This window comes from Diabrotica undecimpunctata, chromosome 10 (genome assembly GCF_040954645.1).
Source record: "Diabrotica undecimpunctata isolate CICGRU chromosome 10, icDiaUnde3, whole genome shotgun sequence".
Taxonomy (NCBI): Eukaryota; Metazoa; Arthropoda; class Insecta; order Coleoptera; family Chrysomelidae; genus Diabrotica; species Diabrotica undecimpunctata.
The window spans coordinates 51302889-51323647 of record NC_092812.1 but is presented as its reverse complement, the minus strand read 5'-3'; the positions used below and the strand labels follow the sequence as shown (position 1 = coordinate 51323647).

Here is a 20759-nt window from a genome sequence, read left to right as displayed (position 1 = left end):
ATAAAATAGACAAAAATAAGGAAAACTAGCCATGTTACATATTTTTTTTCTAATTAAAAAAATAAAAGAACTGAACAAAATTTAGTAAACTGGATTTATGAAACAAGAGAATAATAAGCGTAACTTATAAAAATGGAGAAGTGGAATTAGGTGATTATGTGATAATGATTTATAAAAATATAATGATTAAGGTACGAAGCATGTAACGGTTTTTAAACTCTCGAATTAAAAATAGAAACGAAGAATATCCGGCAGAAGAGCGGAAAGAAGAACAAGAATAAAAAAGTTCTGAAACTGTTTTTTTATCTGACAACCTTTTCGAAAATATCAGTAACAACAAATACAATAATCTAAAAATAAAATGCAAATAGCACAACTGTTGTCAATCTATCTAAAATACAGTTGATAATAATATAACCAGCTGACAAGGGCAGCGGAACTATAATTATGGGCAAAGGTCATTATCAGGAGAAATTTTAAGAATTGGTCACAAATGAACCTTACACCAAAATAAAAAAGGACCCAAACAAATCACTAGAAAACAAAATATATAAAACACTGCACAAATTTAAGGAATACCTGACAAACTACCAAAGAAGAACATTACAGCAGAACACCACATCTATAAGCAGGCCCAAAAATTCACAAAGAAAATGTACCCCTCGCACGACCAATTTGCAGCAGTATGGGTTCTTCATGCAGCAGACTGTCAAAGTTCCTCTTAGACATAATATAGATTTAAGCACACATCTTTTATCAAAAACTGTCACAAATTATTGCAAAAATTAGCAGAAATATATTTTAATGATTCTAATAATATGCTAGTCAGTTTTAATATCATATGTCTTTTCATCAACCACATGTATATATGTATATATGTATATTATGTACCACATGGTACATAATATCACATGTACCATTGGAGAAAACTCTAAAAATAATAAGAGGCTAATAAGAGAGATATAATATATTGATAACAAAAACCAAATTAAATGTATCAGCTATCATGGAGCTATTAACACTTTGCAGAGACATCACTTATTTTTAACTAGATAATGATTTCTACAAGCGAAATTTCGGATTTCGAACAAAACATATTGTACACCAACAAGACAAACAACACACGGTAGGTGGAGATTTGTAGATGCTGTTTCCTTCATTTGGGCTCACAGACCAGAAGCCTTAAATAAATTTCTGATGGACATCAACGTAAAGAAAAATCAATCAAATTCACCATAGAAAAAGAAAACTACAATTTACTTTGTTTTCTCGATGTGTTACTTATAAAAGAAGAGGATACGCAACCAAAGTGTACAGAAAACTAAAGCACACCAACAGAAATGTAAATATCAAAAAAGGAATTATAAAATAAAGAAGGAAGTACATGCTCTAATGAAAATGCATTTCAGGAAGAAAAAACCTGCTAACAAACGTTTTTATAAAAAATGACTACCTATTATCATTTATAAACAAAGAATTTCACAATATCGAAGAAAGGAAAAAACAAAACACCACAAACAATCCAGAATTACTCACAAGAAGGGGCTCAAAGATGACAAAAATACTATAATATGTAAATTTCTTATCAGAAAAATTAAAAAGGATAGGAAATAAGCACAACATCACAACAACATTCAAAGCAACCAACACACTCAGATCTGTCCTATCTAAAACTAATTCTAACAACACACTAGAAAGATCAAAGAACTGCATCTATATACTCTGTGAATGCAACAATTTCTATGTGGGGGAAACGGCAAGACAACTAAGTGTGAGAATAAACGAGCATGAAACATAAATGAAAAAGAGAGACTTCGACAAATCTCAGATATGCAAACACGTCTGGGATAATAAGCACAGAGCACAATTATTGAAAGACGCATCAATAATCATGAAAGAAACAGAGATAAAAGAAAGAAAAGTCATAGAAGCAGTTTTTATTCTACTTAATGAAGAAAAATATGTAGCAAACCCATCAGCAAAATGTAGCAAGCTTTGGTTGCCAATACTAAAAGAAGAAGTCAACAACAAGAATATACCAACAATAGCGGATTAATAGGGTATCTCAAAAATTGGAGACATGTCATTTATAATTTGTACACAATACATATGCAACACCCAATACAAAAACAATAATCTACGTAAACACGCATTACCCAAACATACAATACCAACATACACAAAACTCAGAATTTGATATCCCGATGGTAAAAACATGATCCTCTGATTTTTTTTTCAACTACAAGTATGCTGTTGCCTATAAGATCGAGCGATGTAAATCAACCATCAATTTTGAAAAACATAACCTTCAAACAACAACTTATTGGTTACATATTTTCGCAGAATTTTTTAAAATAATATTTTTTGAAAACCATTTCCAGTCAAATATTAGTTAAAAATGTAATTTTTATTCATATTAATATAAAAGAATAATAAGGTTTTATAAGAACAGAAACAACAATAGTTTTTTTTTCTGAAATATACTATATTTTTTTTAGAAGTGGATGTTGATATTATTTTGGCTAATATTTAATTTATTTTGAATGTATTCTTCAAAGAACTAACCTTTTTTGACATGTTTCTAGCATTTATTTAATTGAACGTCCCGTATACAGATGTTGCAACATTGTATTATATGTTAATATTTTTTTTTGATAAATAAACATGTATGTTTTATTGCTAATAACGTCATATGTTTTTTAAATATTAAACTTCACAATATTTTCCTAATAGTAAAACAAGAAAAGTCTAATTTATTTTTTTAAGAACGTATATCATAGATTTCAACTCTTACTAGTAACCTCAATTTAACATCCAACGTTTACCCTACCAACTATTAAATATGTAACAAGAAGTAAACAGTAAATAAAGACTTACCTTAGTCCTACTACAGGAACGACTCCTACGTCATCTACCAGCTCTGAGAGTACTAAAACCGTGGTACCAGGTACTTGTGCTTGAGGATATTGTAGAAGTCCTTGGCCGTTTCCTTGAAGAACAACTGAAACTGTTCCTGGAGGACTACCGACAGTCTCCCCACTTGAGTTTACCATAGTGTTTGTACCACTATCGATCAAGACATCTGATATCGGTTGACCATGTATTTGGTGCGCACTTATATTGTTTATAGTTATTTCTCCCGAATTATCCGCGGAATAAATTTCAAGTCCTTTCTGGTCTGGGGCTGTTGTGTAAATAACAGTTTTATTACCGTCCTCGTATATTAAGTCTATCGGAGTGTCATTCTTATCAGCAATTCCTTGAGCATAAATATCGTCATCTTTTTCATACAAGACTTCTGTTTTTACCTGAGTGTATAAGGGGGGTCTCCCCATGGCACTTTCTTCTTCCATCTCCTTTTTGAGCTCCATGACGTTGACCGGCGTCATAGTTGCCAACATGGCTGGTGAACCGCGATCGTCCCCTGTGGGAGATCTGTTAGCAGGAGAAGCTTGGGGAGGCGGCGGAGACATCATTCCATGGTCCGTTTCCAATGATGGCGAAGAGCTAGAGGACAAATCATCAATTTGTCGACGAGTCATTATGGCATTAATAGTTTTTATCACAGATATCGATTTATTGCACTTGTTTACGTATAAACTCAAATTATGGCACAACTATGGCTAACAAAATGAAGTTATCATCAATTTTCGATGTATTATTTTTTTAGAGCAGTGGTTAATCTGAAAATAAAGAAAAATAAAATACTAAAAGCATCAGTTGCGCTAATAATAAATCAGGTCATAAAAGGCACGTGCAGAATGATCTTTACTATAAACGATTCATCTTTTACTACTGGTACCGGTTTAGATCAACACTATTATTTCAGATCCAAAAAAGTCTGGTTAAAGAGAAAAGCTGGGCCGGTTTCGCGTCTAGCAGGTTTCATGAGGAATAATATTCCGGCCTTTGAGTAGACGGCAATAAACCGGAACCTCCACGTGCCGAACTCGGGACAGGTTTGACTGCCATATGGGAGAATACATATACTGGGGATTGAGAAATGTGTGAGATCTCCCGGTAGCAATCAAATTACCTAGACTGAGGGATTTCCCTATGTAAATAGAATCACAAAAATAACGGGGACTGTTTTTTAAAGAATATAAAAGTTTTTTTAATAGCAAATTAATGAAGTTAGGTGCACTTTTTTGGTATGCAATATATTAATATAAAACTTTTTTATATCGTTGATATTCTGAGTATGAGCAGGCTAATTGAGAATTCAAGTACAGATAGTTGGCCGGTATTGGTTCGATATCGGATATTCCTTTCGATTGGTCACTGACGCACATAATTGGACATTATGGGCGTGTTGTCAATATGTAAAATGAAAAGGTTTATAAGAAAAAGCATGGCGTAAACAGCAAGTGACATTCAAGGTTGTTCCTAATTTGCATATTTTCAAAAATTGATTTCTAATGACAGGTTAGCTGATACTCATAGAGAAGCGGCGCCTAAATTTAAAAACCGATGAGAGTGCAAGTGCATATACGAGTATTCAAGCAGGTAAACTAGTAGGGGCGTAACGAGACGCCATTCAAGATTAAGAGTCAGCAATAGTTGATGAACAGGTCTGCCAGTTCTCCAATAACAGGTATTATTGTAATCATTCAATATTGAAAACAACTAGGTGTGAGTGAACATGCTTGCGGCCCGGCCGGTGTGTATCAGGTGACAGTGGACTAGTTTGTTGTTTTTGTGACATAGCTGCAGGAGAATTTGTTTTTATGATTGTTTAAAAAGCAAACAAAGTGTCAGTTAAGAGAGTAAGTTCATTAATGTTTAGCAGACTATAAACATGCGAAATAGGTGTTTGTTTTTACCTATAATTGAAGAATCGCAGTAAATATAATCCCTTTGTTTGGCCGGTCGGTCATTCACAAGGGCGAAAGAGACATATTGATGGGGCCCGCACTACACCACACGGACACACTGCCCGACAGATTCATGCCCACCACTCTCTGATAACATGCATTCCTCAGTATTGACCAGAAATCTATATTCAATTACATACTAGCGTCTACAGGTGTTTCGAACTAATACTCTACTGACTGTTAGTTGCGGCCGTTCAATGTTGATCGCAGGAACGATTTTACAGCGATCGCGCACCTTTTGTTTTCTGTCCTTTGATATATCCACAGCGTGATGAGAGAAAGAATAAAGAAGCGCGTCTTCGATCGATTCCGAGGTCGTGCGTCGCGTTCAGAGTAGTGTTCAGCCGCCAGGCCCCCGCGGGTCGATCATTCCGCCAGACCGATACTCACTACCTCTCACTTCAACCAATTCTCCCTCTCACTCTTGTTTTTCTCTAGCGCACCATGTTCTCAGTCTCCACAGAATACGTGGGAGTTTTGTTCGCTTAACTCTTCTCATCTCTGCGCGATGGCAGCATCAACTCGGACTCAAATCATGGTTGCCATTGCGCGACTACCATATCTCCCATCTTTTCAGATATTTTACAGAAAATTACTCTAAAGGAATATTTTTTTACCTCTATTTAACTCAAAAGGAAAACACTAAAACAGTCATTCATTTAAATTCAACAATAACTAACTACTCTCAATTAACGGTTATTTATACCGTGTTTGATTTAAAATTTAACACGGAATATACGTTTATATTATTATAGAAGTAAGAAAATAATGTTTTTAACATTTGGCAACTATGTTGCTAAGGTATCTCACCCGTGGTTGAGAAGAAGACGGCGACATAATCACCTGCGTGAAACTTGACTCGCCATTGACGTAGATGCCTGACTGGAAGATTTTTAGAGGACCTTTATGATTTTTAAAAAGTTGAGAACACCTTTGTGTGATATTTCTGACAGTAGGGTTGTGGAGATGTTTAAAAACCTTAATGAAGTATCCCTTGTATATATTATGACAAGTCTTTTTAGTGTCTATTTTGTAAAATATTAAATTTTCCCCTTTCTAGTTGATGGTTAGAGTGTACTATATATTATTGTATAGTGCATTTAGTTTATTTAATGGTAGATTATTTCTATAATAGGCTAGCTATCAGTTATTCATGTGAATATAGTGCTTTCTAAAATATTACTTTTATATTTTCGGTAATATATAAATCGATGAATTGAATTGATCTGGCAACGTTGTTACTGCATCCTTGATTCTTTGATGAGAAACATTAAAAGAAAACAAAACCATAAATAATATTTTAAATACAGAAGACACTAAACACCTAAAATCTGTACTTAATTTATTTAATTTTATCTGTTGTAGATATGCTTAAAATTTATCAGAAACTTATGCTTATTTAAATATTAAATGTTGTTGCTTATATAGTATTATTCCATGAGAATTTTAATTTCAGTTTTTTAACGTACCTAATGCCAAAGATATATTTCTTGCGATTTCTTTCACTACTGTTCTTCTTTTTTCTTGGAATAATTATATATGATTAAAATTCAGATTCAACAGTAAAATAAAATATATTTTTACAATATAATTTTCCTATAAATAATTACCTAGTCAGTTATACATATTTTTTTTTTTAATTTCTTTCATTGTATTATTTGGTTCTCTTTGGAATTATATATTATTAAAATTTAAAAGTGATTTCAACAGAACGTTAGGAACGTAGCCCTATCGATTGGTTTTGTTTTGCTAAATAATCTACTTTGTCTCTCTCGTATTAGTATCTCCAACTTCTTCCACTGTTAAAATTAATAATTTTTATTTTAGATTAATATTTGTTTCAGTTTTTCTTAATTTTTGGATTCGTTATAATAATGTTCTTTTACAAATAGTTAGTACTTATTATAAAGATTTAAAATAAGTCACTTATGGATATTGTAATAATCACTGACACTATAAATAATAAGAAATATTCGCAAAATTAAGAAAAGTATACTTCTGTGGATTAGAATGCCAGAAATTCGTTCAAGCAGCTGAACTTATCCAATCTTGAGAAATCAGTGTGATTTCACGTATTTGCCAAACGAATTGTTTAAAAGTCACACCTTTTTTTATGTCTTATACTCTATCTACGGGTAGAATAGTATTGCTCTAGAAAGACATAAAAATGAAAATGAGCAAAACTTTTAGGCTTTTGGAATCAAATTTTACTTTTTTACATTTTCGTTTCCAAGCCTAATCATTTCAGGTGTTCGGCCTAGAGTCGCCGTTGGTAGTATTGCGTTGGTGTTGGCCTTCGGCACGCTTCGTTTGGGGCCACATCCACTTTCTTAGCGTGTGCTGATCTATCCCAGACAGGGCATGCATACTCGCCCGTGGAAAAACTAGATATACTATTTTTTATACACAATTTTCATCAACGATGACGCTTATCTTTCTCGATGGTATGGTATTCTCTAAAATTGCTTCATTTGAGGTTAGAAAAAAACACATGTGATTGTCTGGAAACAAATAAATCTATAAGCTGTTGATTTTGAGCTAGAGAATTAATCGGATTATTCTACTTCTAAATCTTGTGACTTATTTAAGGCAATAACAATTATTACTAGTAGTCACTATCGGAAAATTAATAAACCAGCTTTTGTGTCCAATTGAAAGATATAAGTTCATCCATATGTTAATTCAATTAAATGGTATAATGGCAGAACAGGCTAAGAAACAATTCTATTTCTACATAAATCATATCTTGCTCGTGTAATCTTGGTGATCAGAATTGCCTATCCAAGTTATATGGTTTACAAACGATATTTTCTTTAGAAGTATAAATATTGTTCCAGTTAACGCTTAAAAAAATAATATTGAGTACTGTATCAACGAAATTTAGCCACATTTATAACAAGAAGACAAGGAAATTTTCAAAAAACAGTGCTTTTTGACTATCACGACGGGTATCGTTAGGTATTTGATGTGGAATCCCATAAATAACCTCATAACTGTGCATGAAAGATCTGTTTATTTAATAAAAAATATTTCTTGTATGATTTTTGGTATACTGCATAAATGGTGAATAGTAATCTGATTAGTAATTATCATCAATTTAGTTTTACTGTTACTTATTTTAAGACCATATTGATTTATTACTGAAAATTAAAAGATTATGATTTAAACATTGTTTTATAATTAAAAGTTTATCGTTCTTCAGAGTTTGAGCTGGTTTGATCCAGTAGTTTTTTTTATACTTAATAATATCACGCTTATTGATATTTAGAGTCCGAAAAGTTGAATAGGTTTAATATGATTAATGTTAAAAATTAAACGCCCCTAATCTATAGCTTACGCAATATTGTTAATAATATATAATCTAGTTATCATCGACCAATATTATCACAGTAATAATGTTAGAGGCAGCATCGAATATTATTATCACCGGTAATCAGGTGATTTTAAGCAGTTGTAGATTTGCAACCAATATCAGGTCAAATATGTTACTTGAGAGTGAGAGGAAAGTATAAAAAAAATACTATTAACGTACATGCACCCACTGAAGATAAATATTTAGAAACCAAAACAAACTTCTACGAAAAGCTCAGTACCCTAATAGGGAATATACAGAAATACGATATAAAAATAATCATTAGAGACATGAAAGCGAAAGTCGGAAAAGAGGAAATATATAGAAGAATAACAAGGGGCGAAATTTGCATAACGAAGTAAATAAAAATGGGAAAAAGTTATTCGAGTTTGCTACAGAGTACACAATAAAAATAGCTAGCACAAGTTTTGATCATAAAGACATCATAAGATTACCTGGACTTCCCGCGATGGAAAAGTAAAAAATCACATAGATCATGTCCTAATAGAAAGTACAGAAGATACGGCCAGCCCTCTACAGGAGTTAGAGAGAGGCATATATCAACAGTGACGATACACTAGTAGTAGCAAAATTAAATCAAGAATTACCAATAATTTCTAAACTTGTTAAAACAGAATAAATTACCAATCAGAGTGCCTTTAAGAGAAACAGGTAGTAAACAGACTAGAGTAAGGAATAAATAAAAGGATAGAGAATTCATTCAAGCAGTAATTAGAAGAAGAATAGTAGATCATACAGATAGCCACGTCGGAAGAAGCGAAAAAGTGTATAGGAACAGTAAATATAAAGAAACGTCAAGACTGGTTCGATGAAGAATGTAGGAATGCTTTGACAAAAATAAACAGGGCAAAAGTACAAAGAGACAGACAAAATACCCAAATACGATCGAAAACTATGTGGTTAAAAGTAGAGAACTTTACAGAATTTGTAGGAAGAAGAAAAGCAATTACAGCTGAGATTTTTTAGGAAGGCGACAAAAGACTGAAACAAAGAATAATCTACTCGACATTGGCAGTTTTTGCAAAACGAAGAAAAACCAAAACAATGGAATAGCGCTCTTATTTGTCTATCTATAAAAGAGACGACAAAACAAAGTGAGAAAACTATAGAGGTATATCACTGTTAGAAGTAGTTAGTATAAAATACTTACAAAAATTATTAGGAAAAGATTAATGATAACAAAGTGATCGGAGAATACCAAGGAGGGTTTAGACCAGGAAGAAAAACTACTGAACAAATAAGTATGTTAAAATAAATTTAAAATAATAGCTACGAACAAATCTTATAAAATACAGAAAGGATTACATATGTTATTTATCGGTTTTAAACAAGCATACGACTCCGTCAACCAAAGAATGTTATATGAGGCTAGGAGAAAGTTAGAAATACCAAAAAAGCTTATAAGGCTAGTCAGATGCACTCAGAAAAACGAGAAATGGGGTGAAATTGGAAGAAAGTTTTTCAAGGCAGTTCACAGTGAATAGAGGTTTAAAATAAGAGGATGCCCTTTCAATGAATTTACTCAACCTCGTGTTAAAACAAATCGTAAGAAGCTCAAATATGATCAAATAGGACTAATTTTATTACCAAGGAACAGTGCATAGCATACGCGGATGATGTGGTGATACTAGCGAGAACGAAAAAACATCTAGAAAAAGAAAAACATCTTGCAGAAGTGAAAAAATACGGCGCTCTACAACCAATTTTCTTTTTTTTACCAAAACTTGCATGCGTATAAGATTTGTCTTAAAATACAAATGATATGGATATGATTTATATTTCTGTCAATTTTTTCTTCAGTGATATGTGTTATTGTCCTGTTTTAGGTAACTGTCACCCCTTCAGGACTAATAATATTAGTCCTGAAGGGGTCAGGACTAAATCACGTCTTAAATATACAATACTTGTTTGATCAGCAACGATTCTACTAAATACTTATCCACGTATTGTAGTACTGGTTATTAATTTGAAACGAAACCAAAATGAGTGAGTACCTTATTTGATATAATAATGTAGAACAAGGAAAAATTTAAAACAAAACTAGAGACAACTGTATAGTAGAATCGAACTGCAATCTCTCATCCGATCACACACCTGTAAGCATTAGCATTAAACTTAGTTATAAACAACCGACTCCCTCTTCGACTAACCTCAAAAAATAGTAAATGGACAGATTTTCAATCCTACCTAGAATAAAACACGAATCTAAATCTTCGGAACAGTTCTCCAGAGGACATAGATATAGCAGCTCAATACTTTACCTCAATCTACTCCACAAATTGAACGCAAACCAACAAATACCACAAATATCCCCTGACAACTCATAACTGAGAAACTCGCGCGAGGAGGACCTGGCAAAGATCTAGACACAACATAGACCAGCATGTATATAATAGACTAAATAGGCAACTTATACCAGCCATCAAAGATGCAAACAATGAAACGTCTAAACATTACATAACAAATCTCGCAATCAATGACCAGACACTATCAAAGGCGACAAAAAAAATAAAGAAACCGTGCACAAGATATCTATTTCATAATTTTCTAAGGTGCCTGTTGAGTTTTTAGTGCTTCTACTTTAAAAGTCCCTCTAACATTCCATTGTCCAATCCTAATCCTATTTCGCGCCTTATTCGTTTCCAAATGTTCCTCTAAAAGTTTCCAAACTGAACGCAACTAGTTTTTTTTAAATTTTCTCGAGCTTATGCATATTATGGTTCCTTTCTTAAATTACATATTTCATCTGAGAGATGTAACTTTAAACTAAAAATTAATATTTCTTAAAATTTATTATTAAGTTTTAAAATTTATCAGTGATATGTAGATTCCACATGCTGCAGATTATTATTTTAGTTTTCTTTTATTTCTGATATATATATATATATATATATATATATATATATATATATATATATATATATATATATAATGGTAATATGTATAAATAGTTAATTTTAATTTTTTCTGGTGTGAATTTACCATATTTTGAAAAGTTTTGTAGCACAATATTATTCAATTACATGTCTACATTATGTGCAATAAGTAAATACACCGACTTTCTGAAATAGTCGTCGAATATTCGAATACGGCTGGTTTTCAACTTTTGCGTCATCATCAATGGACCATCCACGGTAAAATACTTTTGGAGCAACTGTACCTGGAAGCCTTCTTAAAACTAAAGGGTTAGGACCACAACAATAAAAAAATGTGAGTTAATGGTCTTCACAGCCTCGGTTATCGCATGAGCGGGTTCGGATACTTTTTAAAGGAGATAAAGTATATTTGTTTAAAAAATATAAGTTAATTGTCATAGTCAATAGTAAGTTAATAATGTCATAAATAAATAAAAAATAAGATATCTATATTTTGCGTAACAATTTTATTGGATACACTATCTCTCTGCCTATTTACAAAAAGTGTCTTTTTTGAGATCTATATATTTTTCACTAATTTTATTTCCATTCTACATTTTTAATATTAATAATTTCTGATTTTAAATACCCACGGTCATAAAAATAGAATACAAAATACAGATTTCATCAGTTCCTATAAACACATACCGTGAAAAGTATGGCTTGGTGAGTTTTATGTGCTACAACAAGGTTTTTTTCAACGTTAAAATTGTCCAATTTGACGTTAAATTAGAGCACATAGCTTTAATAGTGCCTAGACATGATTTTACCGGTGACAAGTTAATAAAAACAAAATAGTTATGATTTAAATAAAATAAAATAAAACAAAATAAAATAGATTATGGCGTATTCGAATTAAAGTAATTTATTGTACTAAATAAGTACTTTATTGTTTATTTGTAAGGAATTACGAGTATAAATAACCAAAACTATATTTTACGAATTTCCCAATAGTCCCATCTACTGTACAACATAAGAAGTACTAAAATAAATTGCTCTAGTAATGAAAATTTAAAACAAGTTATTTCTAAATTGAATTTAAAAAATCCCTTCATAATTTCTTTCTGCAGTATTAATAAGAAGTTATTTACAATAAATCCTTTTGATATAATTCTTGTGCACTGTACATTTTAAGCGAAAATGTTTGTTTTCCCAGTAGTTTTACTTTTTTGTTCAACATTAAAGACAATTCCATGTTAGTTAACAAAGGTATGAAAACATTTAGATTACAACCAGATTAGTTATTACCTACAATTTAATGTAGTTATAATTAGTGAGCTCTGAGAGATTAACGTATAAGTGTAGATATTTATTGAATCGCTCATAGCCTGTACTTGGGTTGTTGACCAGACAAAACCAGTTGAAAATTAATGGTACCCTTATAAGTTTGTCATACTAGTGTGATTGGAAAGAGTTTGATTTTATATTGACAGCGAAAATTAAGAGACGTGTTTTAGATATAAATAGAGTAATATTTAATTTGGGCGCTTATTTTACTGCTGAAAAACCACGTGTGTGCGATGCATAAGACTAAATATCTTCCTAAGGGGGTTGTCAATTTGAAATTCTAAACATTATAGCATGCGCTGGAATAAGTGTTAGCCCCTATTAACCTATTTTTTTTAGCACGAAAGCAAAACACTGATATAGGTCGAATTTTAAAATAATTATTATTATATATTATAACTATAGCATCAATATTTCGAACTTAACGCGATCCCTCTACAGGTGACAGTCATAACTGTTTTAAATGGGAAAATACATCATGTGACATCTCATTTAAAAGCTTTTGAAATACATTTCAAACATTTATAATACTTTGTTTCAAAAATTTATAGAATCGAAATTATGAGAGAAAGAGTTTCAATGAAATCTACCTACCTCTAGATCTCTAGATCTGGTCAAAAAACTTTGTGATTTTTCGTTACCTAACAACTAAATTGTTTTTTGATAGCTATACTAAATAAACGGTATTAATACTGTAGATTTGTTGTTATTCTAAAAGAAATTTGTTTATTGTGAATTTTAGAAATGGATCAACTTCGTAATTTACAAGAAAACTGCGAAATGATCACAATTTATGGTGAAGCTCGCCGAAATTACCTTGAGTCGGTAAGAATTTTTAATGAACGCTATCCTGACCGTCCAATAGACGAGCGCTAGTTTAAGTCAGTTGTGAACAAATTTTTTAAGATTGGTAGTGTTCAAAATAAGAATCGGACAGGAAGAAAACGTCTTTCCGAGGATAAACAGATTTCTGTGTTAAGTAAGTTTGTCGTTAATCCGTCTACTTCTACTACAACTGTTGCTCACGTTTTTAAAGTAGATCAGAAAACAATTTTAAAGATTCTGAAGAAAAATAAATTTCATCCTTACAAGATAAAAATGGTTCAAGAATTATCAGAGGATGAACCAGATAGACGGGTAAAATATTGCGGAACCATGTCCAATATTATTGCACAGAATCCTAATTATCTTCAATACATTTGTTTTAGTGATGAAACGACATTTTTTTTTAATGGTCACGTTCATCGTCAAAATGTTAAATACTGGTCTGATGAAAGTCCCAGATTACTTCGAGGTCACACGCAATTTCCACAAAAACTAAATATTTGGGCAGGCATATTATGTAACTATATTGTAGGCCCAATATTTATTGACGGGTAATTTAAATGTTGAAACTTACCAAAATATGTTGGAGACGATATAACGCTGGCAATCGATGATATAATTACAAATCATCCGCAAGAGATCCCTCAAAACGTCATATTTCAGCAAGACGGAGCTACGGCCCACTATGCCGCCAGGGTGCGAAATTATCTAGATAATGTTTTTCCGGCACGATGGATTGGCCGACGAGGACATATAGAGTGACTTCACCAAGATTTTCTGACTTAACTACATTGGATTTTTTTCTACGGGGTTACTTAAAATCCAAAAGTGTATCAGACACAACCAGATACAATTGACCAACTACGCCAAAGAATTGTCTCAGAATGCCGTACTATTGATCAAAGGATGTTGCAAAAAGTTAAAGAAGAAACAAGAAAAAGATTGTATTACTGCCAAGAAGTAAATGAGAAACATTTTGAACACATTTTACAATAAAATAAGGTTTAGCTTCTAATTATTTTTCAATTTGTTTATTCAGTATTAGTTGTCACTTGCAGTTCGTTACGTATCATGAATCTTTAATTTAGTTGTAATAATTTAGACTGTAAAAATATTTTTTACTTCCATTTACAAACAAAATCTCTTCAACTATCTAAAAAAGATAAACTCAAACGACCAAAAATTCATTAAATTGTTACAATGTACGTTACATTATTTCTCGCATAATTTAAATTCTGTAAATTTCCCAACCGAAGTATTATAAATTTTTGAAATCAGTGTTTCAAAAGTTTTTAAATGAGGTGTCACATGATGTACTTTCCCATTTAAAAAAATCAAAGTCATGACTGTCACCTTAAGAGGGATCGTGTAAGGTTTGAAACATTGATGTTATAATATACTACGATTATTTTAAAAATCAGCGTGTCTGAACGTTTTGCTTATGTGCTAAAAATAAATAAGTTAATAAGGGGTAACACTTATTCCAGCGCATGGTATATAAAATGTGTGAAAAGAAAGAATATGTTTTTGTAGAGACGGTGTTATAAAAATTAAGACATTCAAAATTTCCATAGTAAGACTCTAGAGAGTTTTCAAACAGATTGGGTTTATTTTCAAAAGGGAATATGATATACATAAAAGCCTTGTGTGATAGAACTAATATCTTTTAATAAACCTTATTAATTAAAAAAATTATGCATTCCATTTGCATGCATTAAATTGCATGCGAATGGAAAACATGAAAAAATCGGCTAATAATCACGATAACAAGAATACGGAGATGTTTGTGAAATGGTTGAAAGAAAAACTTCTATGTTTACATAAACCATCTGTTATAGTTTTTGATAATACTATTCAGAAATTTTAAACAAGCTGGACAGTACAAAATAAAACAATGGTTTACGAAAATGTGAAAATGAAAATATTTTATTTCCTCCAGAATCTTTCAAGCCGGAATTGGCCAAAAGGAATAAAAAACCCAAAATATTTTTAGTAGACGAGATTATACATAGTTTTGGACATACTGTGTTAAGACTTCCCCTTATCATTGTGAATTCTTTCCCATTGAACATATTTAGGGAATACGCGAAACTTTCTACGATAACCATACGGGACATAACGGTTATAGTAACACAGCAGTCCTGAGAACACGGCAAGAAGCATTGAATACTGATACTCTTGTAATTTGGGAAAAAAGTGTGCGAAAATATTGGGTGCGTGAAAATCATATCGAAGCAATTAACCCATCATTTACAATCCAAATGTAGATACTGACGATAGTGGTTATCAGTATGGACCTAATTTTTCATTACACTGTAAGATAATATGTTTTTATTTTCTCATTATGAAAAATTTTGAGTGTAATTGTTATTATTTTATCAGTAACTACTTAGCGCTACAATTTAGAAATAATAAAATTTGTAATTTTTTTCTATTTTCGCACTAATGATTATATATTTTTCTAAATTAAAGAAAAATAAATTATCAGTTAGGACCGTATTTTGCTTGTCTTCAACAGTGCTTCAAATATTGGGAGAATTTAATATTAACTTTCTCAGCAAAAAAGGACCGTTTAAGTTAAAGCTTTCATCAATAACCCAAAATACTGAAAATTCGTGAAAAATACTTTAATTTAGTAACACCTAGTTTTGAAGAAAGGTAAATTATTACTGAGAGATTTTAGGTATTCCCCGCCAAATGAAAAAAATCAGGTCTAGGATTAGCATGTAAAATAAGTACATTTTGTAAAATATAGATAATTATTAGTTAACTTTCGAATTAACTATTCGAGTATCTCGTAGAGAGATTCAATATTAATAAATATAATATAAAAAATATATTATAGTAAGAAGAAAAAGATTTAGAAATCTAAAAAAGTATTTGGTTTCTATTCTAACCCTTGGACTGAAGAAAAATGTGTATCTACCTCAAGGTACACTCAATAAATAGTGAATGGGCCTCTCCCCGCGGCCACCTGTTACATCCGCTGGTGGGATATTTACCACAAAGAAACTGTAAAGAGAGATACAAAGTTTTAAGAATTTAAAAGAGATATAGATGGCCTACAAAAAAATTAACAGGTAGATGTCTTATATTCGATTTATAATTTCTTTCCCGTGAACTCAAATGATACAAAACAAATAACAAAGTATGTTAACCAATTGTTTAATTGTTTTTGTTGATTTTCGTACACAAAATAATTAATTGTAAATAGGCCAGTAAAGAAAAAAAAAAAACAGCTGAAAAATCTTATACAGGTTTTTGAAGGTTCTAAAAGGTATATGAGGGATAGCTGATGACAAATCCTTGAAGACGTACAGCTGATTTTGCTTTGTTTTTTTTTTGAAGAATCCATAAAAAGTAAAAAAATCATTTTTGAGAATAAAACGTTTCTTATATATTTTAGAGAAAAATAATTATATAAAAAATATAGATCTTAAAAAGTTCTTAAATTTGAGGGTTTCTAAATTAAAATACAATTGATCGAGATAATTACAAAAAACTCTTGTACAAATTTTTGTAGTAATTTATAAATGTTAATAACTTCGTTTCTTGCATAATGACATGTAATATAACTACTTGAAATTGTGACAATTAATGAATTATTAAAGTGTGTTGAATCTCAGCTACATCGAACAAATGTAAAAGTAATGTTTTGTACAGTTTGTAAGTTATTCAATTTGTTTATCCCTGAAAGCGATTATTTAAACAACTGTACTTGTCCGAACAGTGACTCTAGAAGTATTTAGTAGATCGCAATCGATTCTTTGAGCCTTCAGTTTTAAGATATATTAAAAAAACATTTTATCAAAATTGTTAGTAAAAAAATCGATTAAAAAATGGACTTTTTAGCTTATAAACATTTATAATAACTTTGATATTTTTATATTAAGCGCTTGTAAATAGGCTCACTGACAAGTAAAAAAACGCAACCTTTAAAACAAAGAACCTTCTATGACTAATAGGAACCAAGATTGTAATTTTTTTTCTTAAAATCATATTTTTATTGTTTATTAACACTGCCTGTACAAGCTCCGTTTTGTTTTATAATCATCATCATCACGTAGCGCTACAACCCTGGGTGGGTCTTGGCTGACTGTACAACTTTTTTCTAATTTGTTCGGCCTTCCATCAACCTAGGGTCAAACGGAATGTTCATTTTCCGGAGATCTGCTTGGATGTTATCTCTCCATCGCATTCTGGGACGTCCAAGTGGTCTTTTGCCTGTGGGAATCTCCTCCCATACCAGTTTTACAAGTCTCTCGTTATGCAGTCTGTGCACGTGGCCTGCCCATCTTAGTCGCTGTGATTTAATTTCTTGGACAATATCGGCGTCATTGTAGAGTGCTTTTAATTCGATATTGGTTCTGATCTTATACTGGTTTGTGGTGATGTCATGGTGAGGTCCGAAAATTTTTCGTTCAAAGTGTCTGAGCTTTTCTTCGTTTGCTTTGGTCATGGTCCACGTTTCGCATCCGTATGTTATTACAGGTCTGACGATGGATTTATAGATTTTGATCTTTGAACTTCTTGTAAGATTTTTTGATTTTATGAGCTTATCCAGTGCGAATAGACAGCGGTTTGCAGATTATGTTCTGTCTTTTATTTCTTCAGTAACATCGTTGTCAGCTGTGATTACGGCCCCCAGATACTTAAAACGTTGTACTCTTTCGAAATTGAAGGTGTTGACCGTCACATTTTGTTTTATTCTGTCTCTTCGTGTCGTTCTATTTATACACATATATTTCGTCTTCTCTTCATTAATCTTCAGCCCTACTTCACTTGTTGCTCCTTCCACCTTGTTGAAGATGTCTTTCGTGGATAGGATGGAGTCTCCAACGAGATCTATGTCATCTGCATATGCGAGTAATAGCTTGGGACCTTGAACCGATAGCAATTCTGTTTTTATTTCGGCCGACCACATGGCTTTCTCTAATACAAGTTTAAAAAGTAGTGGAGATAACGCATCACCCTGTTTGAGACCACTGTTGATTTCAAAGCTTCCAGACAGTTTATTATGTACACGTACTTTAGATATTCCACCCTCCATACAGACTTTGGTCATCCGAATGAGTTTCTTTGGTATTGAGAACTCTGCCATGGCATTCCATACTTGGCTTCTTTCTACGCTATCATATGCCTATCGAAAATCTATGAAAAGATTGTGGGTCTGTTATACTCCCATTCCTAGAAGTTGTCTCAGCGTGAATAGTTGATCTATTGTTGATCTGTTTTCTCAGGACATTTTCAGCATAAGGGATTAGTCTAAGAATGATTAGTCTAATAGTACTAAGAATGATGTTTGAGAGGGTTTTATATGCCGTGTTTAGGAATGAGATTCCTCTATAATTCGCGCATTTTGTTTTGTCCCCTTTTTTGTGGATGGGCACTATTATGTTTTCCTTCTATCGTGCTGGTATCCTTTCTTTTATAATGGAACTTCATAGTTTTTTTTTATAATGGAACTTCAAATTGTTCAAATTGAACAAAAAATTTGTAATATCTCTATGGCAAGCAAAAGATTGATTTTTAAATTTCGTAGCTTGATAAAATAATAAGAAATGTATCATTTTCACTTGCCGGAAAAATCGGAAAACTCAGGAAAATGCATTAGTTATATTTTCCATGAAAAAGTTGAATTTAACCACTATTTCTTAAGAAATATTTAAATTTTATTAATAAATTTAATTTATATACATATATAATAATACTTATATATATATATATATATATATATATATATATATATATATATATATATATATATATAAATATATGTAAAGTACAAAAAGCTTTGTATCAAAATTTATTTTAAAACCTTTTATTTAGAGAGTGTAAAAACTTCTTAAAAAATCAGTTTCAATTTTCAATCATCAATTCATATTTTAATATGAATAAACTCATTTGGAGAATTAACTTATAATTAATATTATATTTTTACATAAATTATATCTCTATCTAAATAATATCTCCAACTCATGGTAAGCTGTGCATTCTCGTGCTTGTTTGTGTTGGTATTAATGGATTGCAAGATACAATTTAAAATACAATTATTGTAATTTTTATATTCAGTGTTGTCTATTTCCTCAAATACGTTATTTAGCTTTTTGCTTAAATTGTAATAATTTGTTTCTTTATGTTATATCGAAGACATATCTTTAACTTTTTAAAACTTTGGATTTTCCTAAAATTTAAAATCACAAATTACATCATCTAGAATGTTGTTTTAGTAACCATGTTTATACATTTAATTTGGGTTTATTTAACAGCATAATAACTTCAGTTTAAAGACTAAAATATTGTATTGACACTAGAGTTGTTTTTGGATCTGTGTATTCCGTACTCGCTGTGTAAATAAAAGAATTTTTCTCGTAGACGTTTAAAAATGTTGTTAAGAAATGGTTATAGTGTAGAGATTTTGAAAAAGTGATGTAATGCTTGGAATTGTCGGGGAGATAAAAAGGACGGTGATCCAAACCAAGAGAGAATCAATATTGCGCATTCGATATAACGTTATTTATATTCAGTGATCGTATAAACGTCATGAGTAGTCAATGGCATTATAGCCACAACCAGTGTTGCCAACCAACTCTAAAATACAATGCACTGATGTTAAATATGTATTTATCTCCTTAACGAGAAATCACACTCCAATTTATGAGATAAATTATTCTCTACTGAGGGAAGAAAGCAAATTTTTTTCACAGTGAACTCACCAAAACCATTTCTAACGGTGGTAATTTGGCGAGTTGGCTGTAGAAAATCTTAAGAAATATGCAAATATAATCCGGACAATTGATTTAGAAAATAACATGAGACAATATTTGTTCATCAAAGGATTTTTTACATACAGAAATTCCACCCTTATGGCCAATACTCTTTTGCAGGTTCGAATTTTTAATTACGACCGATATTAACCTATAAAAACAAGAGCAGAAACAACAATTACAAATGTAAAATGTAATTGTAAAAGAAAATCTTAAGAACAACAGAGATAAAAACACTGAGGGCGATAGCAGATAAAACTTTATTAGACAGAATCCGTAATACACAAATAAGAGACATTTTTAAAGTACATGATATCGTCAGATGGGGACGAAAAAGAAGACGAGGATTAAATCAACACAATAACAAAATGGGAAGGGAGAGACTTACCTGAACAGTAAGAGATAGAAAACCAGAAGGTAAAAGACTACAAGGCGGTCCCCTAAAAGATGGAGAGATGGCTGTTAGTCAACATCGAAAATATTCCTAAATCAGACCGGAAACAACAGGCCTTAAGGTCTAACATACATACGAAGAAGAATCTTTAATTATTGATCAACATATAAGTCACGCCACTCCACATCTTTCAAAGCCACTGCCTAGACTTGCCATTTACAGTAGAATTAGAAAACAACAACTGCATACCATTTCTGGATATGATGGTGCACCCGGATACAAACAACGTTCTAAAACAGAATGGTACAGAAAGCTAATATGTAG

General features: G+C 31.5%; 2 protein-coding genes across 4 annotated transcripts in view; one reads left to right on the top strand and one right to left on the bottom strand.

Moving 5' to 3' along the window:
- Positions 1 to 5553, bottom strand: part of grh (grainy head) — a 311557-nt gene extending 306004 nt beyond the window's left edge. Inside the window, exons 1-2 of one of the 3 annotated variants that reach the window (XM_072545678.1) lie at positions 4824 to 5553; positions 2878 to 3683 (exon numbers count right to left, since the gene is read on the bottom strand). In XM_072545678.1, the coding sequence (XP_072401779.1) occupies positions 2878 to 3542 (665 nt within the window). In that variant the 5' untranslated portion in view covers positions 3543 to 3683; positions 4824 to 5553. The remainder of the gene's footprint in view (positions 1 to 2877; positions 3684 to 4823) is intronic. The other 2 variants (XM_072545676.1, XM_072545675.1) reach the window with 2 other exon arrangements.
- The window catches only part of LOC140451811 (lachesin-like), a 264100-nt gene continuing 247995 nt past the window's right edge, over positions 4655 to 20759 (top strand). Inside the window, exon 1 of the mRNA XM_072545679.1 lies at positions 4655 to 4766. The gene's annotated coding sequence lies outside the window, so the exon portion shown is untranslated. The remainder of the gene's footprint in view (positions 4767 to 20759) is intronic.